The sequence below is a fragment of the Tyto alba genome, unplaced genomic scaffold (genome assembly GCF_018691265.1).
Source record: "Tyto alba isolate M040663 unplaced genomic scaffold, T.alba_DEE_v4.0 Super-Scaffold_2, whole genome shotgun sequence".
NCBI classification, from domain to species: domain Eukaryota; kingdom Metazoa; phylum Chordata; class Aves; order Strigiformes; family Tytonidae; genus Tyto; species Tyto alba.
The window spans coordinates 19655433-19670392 of record NW_024881282.1 but is presented as its reverse complement, the minus strand read 5'-3'; the positions used below and the strand labels follow the sequence as shown (position 1 = coordinate 19670392).

General features: G+C 38.1%; 1 protein-coding gene across 2 annotated transcripts in view; it reads left to right on the top strand.

The window, feature by feature from the left end:
- XPO4 (exportin 4) overlaps positions 1-14960 on the top strand; it is an 86192-nt gene that overhangs the window by 34142 nt on the left and 37090 nt on the right. The window contains exons 5-6 of one of the 2 annotated variants that reach the window (XM_042792442.1): positions 7382-7498; positions 8282-8435. The exons of the other annotated variant lie outside the window; for it this stretch is intronic. Of the exons in view, the coding sequence (XP_042648376.1) occupies positions 7382-7498; positions 8282-8435 (271 nt within the window). The remainder of the gene's footprint in view (positions 1-7381; positions 7499-8281; positions 8436-14960) is intronic. 2 annotated transcript variants of the gene reach the window in all.

The following is a 14960-nucleotide window of genomic DNA, read 5'->3' as shown; positions in this document are numbered from 1 at the left end:
ATTATTAAGAAGTAGAACTCTAGGCATTCATCTTAATTGAAATTAATCTATCAATAATAATGGCTGCATATATAACTAGTTACATTTATTTAGCACTTGTGGTTCTTATGTTCTTTAAGAGAAATTTTACTTCTGGATTCCTGTTTAGCTGTTGCGGTCTCATGTGGTAGAGTAGGATTTGGAGAGGCTCTCATGACTTCTACATTTTGCCAGAAACATATATATTATTTTCCCCCCTCTACCCTGAGCTGTATCTTCTGGTCTAATAAAATTATTACCTTGCCCTGTGAACCTTACTGCCCTTGAGACATGTTGAGTATTAAAACCAGATGGTAAACCAGGATATTTAAGTTGTTTCCTTCATGCTGACAAGTGCTCTATAAAGGCCTAAGTTAGTGTGTTAAAGATTGGTTTGGGAATTTTAGGGATCCAGAAACTCTTCCAAATAGGAGGTTAAAACTCAATAATAGAAATGTAAGAGAACTTTAAACTTTAAAACATAAGTATTTTTTCAGTAGTTGTATTAGCCAGGTTGCCTTTTAGAGTTTTCTGATTTTTTTCTTTTGAAAGACAACCTACTTTACTGGAGATGCAGTATAGCAAGACTTGAGCTTAGTTCCTTAATAACTGTAATATTAGAATTGATAGCTCCAAGTGTTATCATTTACAACAGAGCTACAGTTTCAGAGATGGGCCTGGGAAGTGGGTAGACATGATCCAGAGGAGAGATATGTGCCCCCATTTCTAGGTATGGCATCCAGGACTCTTTGTTTCCTCAATTCTGTTGTCTCATGAGCTGTGCAGATCTGGAGGCCCTCACCTGTAGACCTCAGACTCACTGGGAAGGAAGAAATTATGCCTTTCCATGTGTTACACCTGTGTTTATTTTATTACTGTGGTGACACGCAAATAAACAGGCTTGAGGGAAAAAGCCTCTTTAAGTAGTTTATTGACCCTAGCTGCTCAGTCATAAGTCCCTCTTCCTCTCAGAGGTACTACCCTTCTGAATATGCATGTTCAGTAATAAACTGGATCTGTGTGGGAGTCTACTTAAAAGCAACCAGCCTTTTCCCTCCCCAACCTCTTCTTTTTTCTTTTCCTTTAAGCAGATCTGCTGTGGAGCACAGCCATGTAACACAGCTCATTTGCCATATCTGGCAGTGTGGCAGGCAGAGACAAGAAGCACCACACCGGGAATGAGTACTGGGAAAAGTGGGGAAGAGGGGACACCTGCCTATCAAAGAGTATTTGCCAAAATGATGTATATTTACATCTGGGTGATACTGATGGAGAGCTGCATGGCTATTCTTACTATTCATTATGTGAATTTAATCGAAAGTATTGGATTTGTTCATGCAACTACCGTAGGAGTGAAGATTCAACTGTTGCCTTTCAGACAAGAACCTGGAGAAGGATACTTTACCTCTAGATAAATGGTTTTCAGGCCTTCACTTTTTTTAATGAGATTGTTTCTCTGGGAATAGGTGAAGTTGTGAAGCAGAAATCATGAGGAGAGGAAAAAACAAAGAAAAGCATGTTTTGCATCCTAAGCTCCAGCAAACATTGCCTGGACCTCTTCCATTATTAGTAGAGGCTGCTACTTCCCTTCTCTCTTTGGTCAAAGCCTGCATGCTTCACATGCCACAAGATTATCTTCCTGTGGCCCCAAATGATTCACACAGAAATTGATTTTCTCTTTCTCCGCTCAATCCTGGGGTTTTCCCTTGCTTGGTTTGCCTAGTTCCCCTCAAGGAAGGGAAGCATGTTCTTCTCTATTGTGCCACTATAGATGTGGTGTGTGAACCTGGTGCTGCTCATTTGTCTTTGCACGGTGGCAGAGGGGGAACAGGAGAAAAGGGGAGTGCTGCCCAGCCAGTCCCTTACTGCTGACAGCACAAAACTGCAGCTGTGGGTCCGATTCCTATCATCCCGTCCCTGCTCTACAGCTTTTTTCCACCAGTTGGCTCATTTGGGAAGGAACAAACAGATAAAATCCAGTGGGTTCTTCCTGGCACTTGCTTATATTTCTTCAGAATATATTCTGGTTTTCTTTGGTTGGGAACTACTACTACAGTTTCTGGGTTTCCTGTCCCCCTCACCCCCAAAAGTACTCGCAAGTTGAGAAGCTGGAGTGGTCCCAGTTACTCTGTGTACATAATAGTATTTCTTTTGGTCCTGTGGCCATCCTGTTAACCTTTCCATTTGGAGTTGCAGCTTACATTCTGGGGATTTACTCTGAAAAAGTTAGCAAATGCAGCTGTGCTTATTCAGGGAAGTCAGGGAAGTAGTATATTACTGCCTTTATCAGTGAAGCCTTGCTTTAAACAATTTATTTGGTAAAATTGCTCTTGATGTGTTCTCACTACAGAATTTTATCACCTAGGAGCAGCATAGCAAATTCTTTCTCAGATAGCAGGAAGAATCAAAGAGTAAATCTCTTGTGCAAGTTAAACTTAGCTCGTTTGGGCATATTATTAAATGCTTCTTGTGGGTTTCCTTTGGTTTCAGTAACAGAATTTACATTACATGGATGGAGACAAAGTCCTCTAAATGCATAGTCAGGCTGTCAGAGTTCTAATGTAACAAGGCAGATCTTATGATTTGCTTTGTTCAGGTGAGACCTTTATAATTTTAAATATACTCACTCATTTTTCTGTAGGAATAAATGACACTTGCAGGGAGTGGGAAGGGTGTCGCTTGATAGTTTAGATTTTGTAGTAAAATGAATGATTTAATCGAGCCTCTGACAATCTAGCTGTATCCGCTCTGAATTTCAGAACAGAGGAAACATTGTTGGCGGTATAGTTAATTCTGCTTTGTCTGTTGGCTTTTCTATCTCAGAGCTGGTGTACCACATGTCCTTTTTTTGCTATGCTGCATTTGAACTCTTCTTCCTTTCAGATGCTTTGTAACCTAACTACCCTCAAATGAAGCAGTTCACTTATTCCATGGGCAGTCCAGGCACAAGTGTGAAATCCCTTCAAACATTATGGCTTTAACTTTTGTTATAGGGGACATTCCATTGGGAGGAATAAGTTGCATTTATCTCCTGCATCTGAGTTTTCTGAATGGTACATAAATGTTGCTTACTGTTAAAACGGTGCATGGTCTTTCTGTAGTATCTGTGTTTTGTAAGAGTAATTTAAAAAGAAAACCACTAAAACGATGTTACTACTGGGTGTCTGATTGCCAAGTTAATCTCTTATCACAAGTCCCATTGATCTTCTGTTTGAGCAGCTGAGAGTCTATTTTATGTATAGCGATCTTTCATAAAGTTTATTCCTGGTAATAAAGCTAACTGGGGTGAGTGCCAAGCTATTCTCAGAGGCAGTCTGCTCTCAACAAGAGAAGTATTTTATTTTGTTAGATGGGGTTATTGTTTGGGTATGTACTTGTGGCAGAACTAGTGAAATTGCTAGCGAGTGAGTCAAACTAGGTTCAGAGATGTACTCTTACTGGTATGAAGTTAATGGTATTACTGTGCAATAGACATTTAGATCTGACTTTTAATATGATGCCCAAAGTCACGTGTATTTTCTACTTATTGCTGTATGGTATTACTAAATTGGATTGTTAGTATCTTCTGTGGCATGGCAAAAACCTTAAAAAAACCCCACAACTACAAACCCCTCCACCCTAGAACTTTACATGTATTAAGTGCATTCGATTTTATTATGTGTGAGAGAAAGTAATTTTATTTCACAGAGCACAACTGTATTGGTTTATCTGAAATTATGTGATTGTTCAGATGTTTGCAATCTTTCTTCTAATAGCATGTATTTGTGTTGAGGTACTTAGTGTCTTCTTACCAAACATACACGTAAATTAAAAAAATATACTTCAAATTATTAGTAGTTATCATTCAGTAAAGTTACTTCTCATACAGTAAAATTTAGCTTTAGTAAAGTTTACTTAAGCTTTATTCAAGAGTTTCTGAAGTATTACAGAGGAGTTCAATAGATGGCAGGGCACATGTTCTTTTAAGCTAATTAGTTTGTTAATATTCATATGAAAATTACAACCTTACTTCTAAGCACAACAATCTATGTAATCTCCTGTAGTTTTATGGCACTTTAGGGAAGCAGTGGTGGTTTTGTAGGCAGCTCTATGCAAATGCTTCACATTTCAAGGGCAGCTTACAGGTCTTTATCTGTTCCCCTGCTCTTGTCTGTAAACTAAACTCCTGGGGGTTGGCATCTACCTTCTAGGAAACCAATCTCAAGCAATCTCCTCTTAGCCTGTTGCAGTAAATTTTAAATTACTGGCCAGTGTCTTATTTTTGGTCGTCTTCTGCTCTGGTGACCTGGATATATGGGAGTCCTTAATTCCTTGTGGATGCAAGGAGTAAGTGTAGGTACAGGCATGGGTGTGCCTGTAGGTCACACAGTGCCCTTGGGAACAGGAGGGAATGGGACAGGGCTTACAGCCCATGTATTGAAATACCAAGGTGAAGGTGTAGGTGGGAAGCTGGGAATCGGTGGGAGGGAGGAGAGCGGCAGGATACAGTGTGCCCTGGGGTTTGCTGTGCGCTAGGCTGCTGGAGGGAATGAAGTGTGTGAATCTCTAGTAATGTTACGCTTCTCCTTTCGTGCTCAAAGCAGGTGCTGATGTCAGAACTACCTGAAATAGCTCTTACTGAAATCAGAGGGGCAGGTCACTGCTCAAGCTGCTTTGCCAGGCTCTTAGCAGTCAGCCTCGCTGCATCCATTGCTCTACATCTTTGAAGGGATTTCTTTACTGTCAATTATAAAATGTAACCTTCCTTTTAAATTTCTCCTTGAAATCAAGAGAAAAGCACACAGAAAAATCTGGAACACACTTTTATCATGTTACTATCCAAACAGAAAGAATAAATTATTATATATCATATAAACAAACTGGAGGAAATGGAAGGAGAAAATATCTGTTATTTCAACTAGTACTAACTATTTGTAATCAAGGTGGGAACAAACATTTTTTTTCCTATTTCTCTTTACCCATCATTTGAACTTTTTTTTTCCCCCTGATTGTTTTCCAATAATTGGCAATCAACTGCGAGTGATAGGTAATCTGCGTCACTGCCCTGCTTGTCCTGTGGTGGTCTGGATGGTGACTTGGTGTGAAAATCTTTGCGTGATAAAGCAGAAGCAGCTTAACTTTAGCCAGGCTGTTGTACCAGTGCAGTCATCAATACCACATGGTAATCATGGTATATTATAGAGCATCAAACTGTACAGATTTCTAACTGCAACTAATGATGTCCTTATATCATGGCTTCTCTGAGATGAAAAGTATCAGCGTGTCAGTAATTCAAGCATCAAATAAAATCCTGCATTTTAAAGTACTAGAGAGCCTTGTGAGACTTGTGCATCTCCTGGCACGTAATGAAGTTGGACAGTGTTCTCTGGCAACTTTGCATTGTTCCTTTAAAAATATATATTCTTATCTGAAGCATTGTTCTAGAGCCAAACTTCAGGGGTTTTTTTAGTTTGGTTTTTTTTTTTTTTTTTTTTCACCCAGATTAATTCTTTTCATATGGAGCTTTTAATGTTGAATTTAAAACTTGGTGTTAGCCTACACTATTCTTTTTGTATTTGATCAAATTTGGATTTCCTCTGAATAAAAAATATTTATTCTGTAAATAGCTTACACATAAATTTGAAAATAAAACAGTGAAATTTTGAGCTAGTTAGAAGTATTTCCAGGTCTAGTATAGAACTGACAAAATTGCACTTTTGCTGGAGTAGTTTAAAGTGTGATACTGTTTTTTCACTGGCTAAATGTTGCTTTTATCGTACGTGACGTGTGACAGTGGTGACTGTAGATGAGAAATAGTCGACTTGAAATAAAGTTATTTCTTTAAAATGGGAAAACTTGGATTTAGCAACTGATCAGCAATATGCTGGTCCACTGTACAGCTGTATTATATAGTAGAAGAGAAAACCCATATATTATCATGAAGCCACTATGTTCATTCTGTCTGGGACTTATTTAGCAAGTAAGAATGTTAATTTAGTGTATACTGGCTAAGATAACTAGTTGTCTGGGGGGTCAAGGTACTGACTTCAGAGGCATTTCTGAACAAAGATGTTGCAGTTGGTGGGTGGATGGCACTGGTCTCAGCTGTTGTATGAGCTTGCATAAATAGTATCATCTCCACTTTAATCTTTCGGGTGTTCAGAGGTAGTGTGCATATTTCTGTTTAACCCCTGGACACTTGCTGGCATGCGTGACCCTTTAACAATTCCTATCCCTCTGTCCATCCCTGGCACCTTGGCTCCAAAGAGTCTGGGAGGATAGCCAGTAATTTTGAAGTTTTTTGTTAAGACCATCTCTTTAACAAAAAGTGTTTTCATTTCATTGGGGTATAGTTTCTTTTGTGCTTGTTACAGTAGTGTATGGCACGCTTCTGAAGTACTACTTGCATCTCTACTGTACAATAGTTACTTCCCTTTGTGTGTAATGTTAAAAATATATTAAAACTGGTGATGATGGTTACTGGACTTTGGCATCAGGAAAAAAAGCTTTTTTATTTCAAAAATCAGCAACAAAGGCTGGAGCAGTGTGTTTCATAAAGGAAAGTTGGCTTTTAAGTTGTGCTTTAGGATAAGCATTTGATTTACCTTAGCTTAAATTTTGAGAATTAAAAAGATACTTAAACCTTCAGTCTTCATGGATCTGTCTCTCTAAAATTAATGTGCCTATTTCTCACCTATTCTTACATCACTTCAGAGACATTATAATAGAGTAGTTTTAAAGGTTATTTCTGAAGCTTGTGGATGTTGTGCTTTGGAGTGAAGTATCCAAAAGCTTTCAAGCATCAGAGCTTTCTGTATATTCCTCTTGAGTTTTTTTGATGGGGAGAGAGGGAAAAGATGTAGTAGACAGCGTATTGCAGGTGTTGTTTTTGACTAGCTTTTATCACTTTCAGTGGTGTAAATTTAATCACGATCAAATAACAACACGGTAAGTGTAGCAAATGCAAAGAAGGGCCAAAACAAACTTCAGAGTGACCTGATCAATAGAAATGAGTAGAAACTGAATCTTCCCTGAGCTAACACCTGTAAAGCCCTATGCACAGAGAGAGAAAGTAAACAGCAATGCTGGGAAATGGATTGCAGCAAGTTTGTTTCTGTTTTGTAGTGGTGATTGCACAGGTGCTAGCTTTTATATTGCTCAAATACTTGAATTTCTTCTGTAAGGATGGAGCCTTGTTGATGTTAGAGATGGTTCACCCAAGGATCTATACTCCTGAAACACTGACTTGTTCTAGTTTGTGTTAGAAGAAACTGAAGTAATAGTTGTAGAAAAATACTAATAAAAAAAATTTAAGGACAATGTAGGCGGTATTACATTGTTGGACATCTTTTAGTTATATTATTCCCCCTTATTTTTTTTATAGCAAACTTTGGCCTGTTCCATTTTAACGGCGTTGTTGAGCGAGTTCTCAAGTTCAAGTAAAACCAGCAACATTGGACTAAGCATGGAGTTCCATGGTAACTGTAAACGTATATTTCAGGTAAACTAGTTCTGTATCAATATATGCTACCTACCTTTCTAAAATTTAAACATTGAGAAGCAGAAGTACTGTCTGGTGCCAGGTGCATCCAGGTACAGTGTGTGCCTAAGCATTTAATGGGACAAATATATTGTAAATGCAGATTTTGGCTACTTCAGGAAAGTTGATAATGTATTTTTAAAAAACTTGTAGCAAAAAGGTGCAATCCCTTTTTGCCCATTTTATGAACGTAGAGCTACAGATCTTTATGTGGTTGGACTCTTTAATTCCTTGGCTACCAATTGCAAACAAAACGAATACTCTGTGGAACAATGATAGTCTTAAATATAGCTTTGGTTTAAAGCCAAGGAGAGCTATGTATTTAAAAATATTATTGCAGATGGTGTAGTCTGGTTGTCTCAGATGTATTGTTTGGCCAGGCAGAAATGTTTTTGTGAAGGCATTGCTTTAAACTGACTGTTGTGGAACAACTTACCAACTTTTTTTCATGCCAAAGACCAACCCTCTCTTCCACCAGTTGTTAAAAACACATTAAGTTTTTATTTTAATGACTAACTTTTATGAGAAGATTTTTTTTTTTCTTATTCTTTACAATCACAATGTATTAATTTTGGCAAAAGTGTTGTGGGGTCTGACTGACAACTTCAGAATATTTTCTGTATTTTCATGAAAAATTGGGTGAAAACAGAAAACTTTCTCTTTAGAAAAGTATTTCTTTTTAATCAACATTTTAATTAATGACTGAGAGACTCTATTAATATATTGTGTTCGTCCTGACTATAGGAGGACGATCTGCGGCAGATCTTCATGCTCACAGTAGAGGTACTTCAGGAATTCAGCAGACGTGAAAACCTCAATGCTCAGATGTCTTCAGTGTTTCAGCGTTATCTTGCACTAGCCAATCAGGTCTTAAGCTGGAATTTCCTTCCACCAAATTATATCCTTTTAATGTCAGGCCCTTTATTTCAGCTGACTTTGGTCACTTCTGCTGGTTGATAAGTAAAGTCTTTGTGAGGAGAGAAAAATGTGAAACTTAAGTCTTATCTTTAGTCCTTGATTTATGTTTTCTTCCATTAGTGTTCTTGGTCACTCCTGTGCTTGCTGACAGATGCTTACATACAGAAGCTGCTGTTGCTCTTCATGAAATTTTTAAAAGGCAAAACTAGTTCAGCAGAGCAGCCCCCAGTTATGAGTTGATGGTCTGTCTGGTTGGTGCAAAGGAGAGGAAAAGTGTAATGTGCTGCTTTAGTGCAGAATCAAATGGTGAAGAGGCCTAAGCTCTGTTTAATTTTTATGCAATCCGATCTGTCCTCCTCTTCTCCCTCTGAGAAGAGGAGTGTGCAGGTAAATGCCCCATCATCTAGGAATGTGCATGCTCAGCTGACTTCCCAAAAAAGAGCATGGGCATATATTAGAACATATAATAGGTTCTTTTCAGTCTGAAGAAAAGGTATTTGCTAGCTGAAAGGAGAAATAGTGTCTACTTTTTACACAAGTGGCATTGCTTCCATTTTGACATCTTTGTGATGTGTGCTGATTATGAAAGTCCAGAGAAGGAGATGGAACATAGAAGAGGAAATAGGAATCAGAGAGCCTTAGTGAGGGGGAGAAGAAGCATACAAAAATGCTCTGCCCAAAAATGGACTAGAAGAATATTCTAGAAATAATAACATTCTCTATTTAATAGATGGTTAAGACAGTAATTTCAGTAAAACATTACAGTGCCTCTTAAAGCTAGACTGTCTTTAAGATGCTCAGCAGACTTTCCAAGAGCCAAATTTTTACACTGCTTTATAAACCTTTCTCTTCAAACCTTTTGAAATTGCTACTAAGTTACACATACTGTAGGAATCTTGATGTTGCCTTTAAATCTGCTGTAAAGGATTTCATTTGCTTTCCTGGTTTGACGGTCAGAAGGTATTATCTGTGTGTTTCTGTTGTCTTTTGATTCTGTTCATTATGCAGCAGGCAGCAAAAGAGAAATTTATTTGAAACTGGATATTCCTTGATTCACATCTGTAAAGCAGAATAACAATTAAATTGTCTTTATGGAAGGTGCCATGGATTAAAAGTGAATATCCCACTCCTACTAATCACTGAAGTGATTTGGCAGGGTTCCAGAGAGGAATTTAGCACATATGCCTACAAGACTGAGGCTGGAGTGAAATTATTGCATCTTATAAGAGTTTTTGGAAGATGATTTGGGATTTGTAAGAATTCAGATAATATGTGAACACTTTTTTTTTTTTCTCCTAAGATTTAATCATTGATAGAAAGGAAAAATGCTCTTGTGTTGTGCAGTGATGGATCCCTCTGAATTTTAGTCTTCCTCTGTGTAAACCTCTGATGTAGTCCTAAATACCGATCTTGTTACAGTTTGAAAATGAAGGCTCTGGTTCTTCTTGAGCACTTTACCCTAGGCTAAGGTTTGCAGTGGTAGAGCTAGATATATACAAGCAAGATGTGGAGCCTTGGGAGTTCCAGATGGCATTTATACCTCTACATAATAAGAAGTGATTTAGTCTATAGGTGCTAGTAAATAAGTGTTAATTGAAATAACTTAGCAAGCCATACTGCTGCCTAAGGTTAACAGTGTTTTATGCTACTTGGCCTACTTTAGATAGCACAGCTGTTAAACAAATTCTGGCCATTCTGGAGATCAGATGGATCTCTAGTCTGAACCACCACAAGTGCTCTTCCATAGCTCTTTCAAATCTTTTCGGAACTTCTGCTCCACTTGATAACCATCTCTGTTTTCTACCATTGGACATTTCATTTTGCAGTAAGAATTACAGCCCCAGGTTGGGTCTCCTTCTATGCAGCAATCTGTTTTCATGCAATTTGGAATGGCTTTAATCATCCTTGAGAAATGTGGGTTTTAGAAGATGAAGACTCAATAACTGTTGGGGTTTACAGTACCGTGTTGATTGTATTGTGGCATAAATCTCTCTTCTGTAAGAAGACTGGTTTAAAAGTGACTGTTGACTGTCAGCTCATGGGCAGCGGAACTTTAACTTGGCTGCACTTTCTAAATAGATAGCATATTACGTAAGAATGTAAGAATTGCTGTGTTGATTGATCAGTTGGTATCCTTTTGGTATCCTCTTTCCAAATCTTGACAGTACATATGCCAAAGCAGTGGGCATAAATTTAATACTTGAAGCATGGAGTAAAACGATCCATTGTATCCACAGATATGTTTTTTTTCCTTTAGTTGGTATTTCCCCTGGCAAGATAGGATTGATTCTCAGTATTCCCTGCAGCATAACAGTAATCTGCAGTATTTGTATACAATCTTTTAGCAAGATTCTTTTATCTCCAAAAAAAGGTAGCATAAATGTACATTAACTGCAGTGACCATTGCCAAGAGGCATGTTATTTAAATAGCAAAGTTGTGAGAATTGCATCAAAAACTATCACTTCTCAAGAGTTCTTGTGCTGTTATAGGATAACTTAGTATGTGTTGCATTGTTAAATGCAGTCTTGAACAGTGCTGCCGCCAATCCTAACAGAAGAGTTGTAGTAATTGCTATTGCTAGCATGAAAGATGCATTCTGGAATAGCCACCTCATTGGAGCAATGGAAGAAGAGAGGCTGGGACCTCCTTACTTTCAAGTTGGAACTCAGTATTTTTCAAGTGTCTTGAGATTAGTGCCTGCAATAGAAAGGGCAGGGCAAGATGACCTAGGAGGCCTCCTTTCAGTCACGTGCAGTTCTTTCATTTAATTTTCTAACACACAAGCAATCATCTATTGTTATTTTTATCTGCTACCTCAAGGTATTAGTTCACATGGTGTTTGTGGATGCTTCACAGGTTTTTGGCAGTACTGTCGGAAATGACAGTAACATAGGGTTCCTATTTTGCACTAAGAACGTATGGTAGCCTGTTGTGGCATGTTGGCCGCTGTAGTTTCTTTTTTCAGTGCTGTTACAGCACTGTTAAATATTGTTTACTTGGATGGAGCTAGTTTCAACTGCATCTTTTCTTAAATGAATGTTTTGACTAATTGAAGAAGTACAAGTGATCTGTACTAAGAGGTACACCCCTCTCCTTTACAAGAGTGCCTTCAGGGATCTCACTTCTAGTTCATTGTGAGTGTTGAAAGTCTCCAGTTAAGGAGCTGAATGCTGCTGGGCATTAATGCACCTTGACATGGACGTGGATGTTCTGTGGAGTCAGGATGCAATTGCAATTTATATTATTTTATCTCCAGAGATGTTTCTCAGTTCTTCTTGACTTTGGGATTTATCTGTTCTTGGCAGCCACATTCTAATGGACTTAGGATAAATGTCCTCAAATGCAAAAGTTCTTAAACACAACGTAAGATTTTTCTTCAGTTGTGTCCCAGCTACAAAAAGGTGTCTACTATCTGTCATAGAACTACTTATCCCTTATTCATTAATGTATGGATTATAGTACATGAATAAAAAGGAACTTGAGCTTTTGTTCTTGTTTTGGATTTGGTGCATCTACTTGCTTGGAGACAAGCTGGCAAATTGTCAAATGAATGTGGAATAGGGGATTGGATTTAAAATACAGGTTACGTAAACCTAATGGGATGCACTCCACAAATATGCATCGTTGCTGTTTCACTGAAAATGGTGTGATGGCAATTGTACGAACTGACTGAAGCTTTTGTCTGATCTGAATGCTACTTTTTTTTTTTAAGTGTGTGTGTTCCTCAGTTAAAGGAACGAAGCTCTTCATATCTCTGTTTTGAAACTGCCTTTTAAACCTCAAGCCAGAATGAGACACCTTTCTGGGAGATCCTGTGAACCATATAGTTCTACAGGCTTTCAAGATTTGAACTCAGTCCAACCCAGATTGGTAGCATCTGTTACACATAATGGAAGTGCATGAAAAACACAGAGAATGCTTCAGAAAACTTGAGGTTTGTTTTGAGGAATGATTCAGGTTGGCATTGCTGCTGAAAAAGCATCTTGCCCTGGCACCTCCGATGAGCATGATACTGATCAGGGAACCACCTGGCTGAAAACTTTTTTTTAGCAGGTTGAGGTCCCCAGTTTGATTTGTTGCACAGCTACAGAAACGATTGAATCTCTACCAAGGAGTGACAACATAGATTTCCTTCAGCAGCAGCGCTGCTTTCCTTAGACTTTGTTTGTTAGCAGCCTGGGATTATTCTGAGTTTACTACAGCAATCTGTCCTTATCTGAATGATGAAAGGTTGGGGTACTATCCTGGCTATTGTTTGGGATATAAAGAAAGATTCAGTGTAACTAAAACAGCTGTATTTAAGAGTGCAAGAGGGAGCTGCATTTTACTTTTATCAGACTTGTCGCTCTTAGGTGAAAACTGACCTGACTTTGAAATTCTGGATGCTTAGAAATTATTTCTAGGGTAATATGTGTTTTCTTGACAGTCCTTTCTAGCAACTTTTTAAGGCAAAGTTGGACAAAACCAAGAAGATTGACAGATCCCCTGAATTTGGTTGTAATTGCACTAAACAAGTATGTATTGATGTTGAACTTTTTTAACAATTAGTGTTTCAACATTTGGATTTTCCTGAATTAATTCTGAAATCAGTTTGCAATGTAAGAGCATCTTAAAAGCATTAATGTCAGAAGAGGAAAAGAGATCAGTAATGACCCTTTTTATGAAGGGGAACTGATAAAATATATATAGTTTTTTTCTTCTGCTGCTCTCTTGCCCCAGGGATTTTACGTTTCCAGTGTTGCAGTGATTTGTCATCATCTTCCTAGATGGCAGACGGTATGTAGTGGGAAGGCATGACTTGAGCTGCATCTGCATAGGTGCTTTAAGTGTAAGTTAGGCTTGAAGTGATTAGCTTGCATATATTAGCTACATAACCGTAGCAGCAAAATACGGCAGGAGCTGCAGAATCCACTTGGGTGGTCAGCATGAGACTCGGTACTGGTACGGCTGCACCGTTAGCGGCTCCGGAATTGGCCAGTTTTAAAATTAGCTTGGGTCTTCCTACACTTCCTACGCCTGTTGCTGCAATCTGAGTCCAGTGTCTCCAACACAAAGTAGTTGTTTCATTCTTATGACAGTTAAGAATGCTTGTGTTTTAATGATTAAATATTTAAGCATACGTTCCTTCTGAATGCTGGATATGTTTGCTGAAAGCGTGTCATATAAAGGTTTGTGAAGCATTTCTCCATAGGGGGCAGCAAGCCTCTATATCAGTTTTAGACAGTTGCTCGTAGACTCATTCCATGTGCTTGGCTGAGTAGCTAGCAAGCCAGAGGAGGTCTTAAAAATCCAAATAAAATCAGTATGTTAGCATTGTAACACTGGATGGAAGATTTCCAAGCAGTTACCTTTCTAATGCAGTTTTTTATTTGTAAAATACAAATCTAAGACTGACACAAAGCTCTCCAGAAAAGTTCCAAACAGCGAAGGTAAAGTGATTAAAATAACTTAAAAAAGATACTCGGGCCTTAGCATTCCAGGAGTTTTCCCTCAGTTTCTGAGTTCTTTGCTTCTGTGGACAGATTTGTGAATGGGGATCTGGCAGAAGAAATCTCAGCTTTGATTTTTTGAGTTCTTAATTTACTGCTTTGTGGAAGGGCAAGCCTTGCCTCTCCTAGGAAAAAGACTGTGGGATCCATTCTCAGATACTGGAACTTGGGAGAAATCCTGAAGTGAAACATTATAATCCCTCATGGCTGCCTCAGGGTATGAAATACTTTGATATTCATCCTCACCCATCAATCCCTTCCTGGGACTGAGGCAAAGAGTGGGAGGAAAACTGCACATCTGTTTATCTTTTATTTTCTTTTCTAATACGATCCTTCAAGAACTATATAAAAAGTCAATATTTCTTTTTCCAAATTACCTTTTTATAATTACAAATTTATAACTTAAAAAAGATTAGTCTTATTTCTCCAGCTCATGAAACAAAACCAGGCATAGAGCTAATGTCTACATAAATTTAGGCAAAGATAATGTTTAAGACAGGTTTTCTTTTACGGTCTCCTCTTCTTCCTCTCTAGGCACTAATTAGTGAGCATATGAGCCTTATCATACACAAAGGCATCTTATGCTTTTCAGTAGAGCTTCATACATGTTACTGAATAATCTGGGCTGATTCAAGCAGAAGTTTCTAGTCTCTGTAGGAAACGATGTCCTAAGTCTAATGAACTGGATGAAACATCTCCATGCATCTGTTTCCTAGCTTGGATTTCTGTGTCATTCAGAGTGAACTGTAATGACAATTACTCATTCTTCAGTAGAATTGGGAATGTTACAAACATTTGTATTTATTACCAGAAGTGATTTTACAATTGTTTTGCATTTTAAAAACAAACAAACCAACCCCAAACCCTCTAGGACAGTACAGTAGACTGATTTATGCTTATTGTATGTTTGTGTTATAGTTTGAGTGCTTACAAAAAAGTCTTGTGCTAGTTCTGTACTTGTTTCCTCATAAGTATTGAGAAATAAATTAACTTTGAAGACTGCATTTATCCTGTG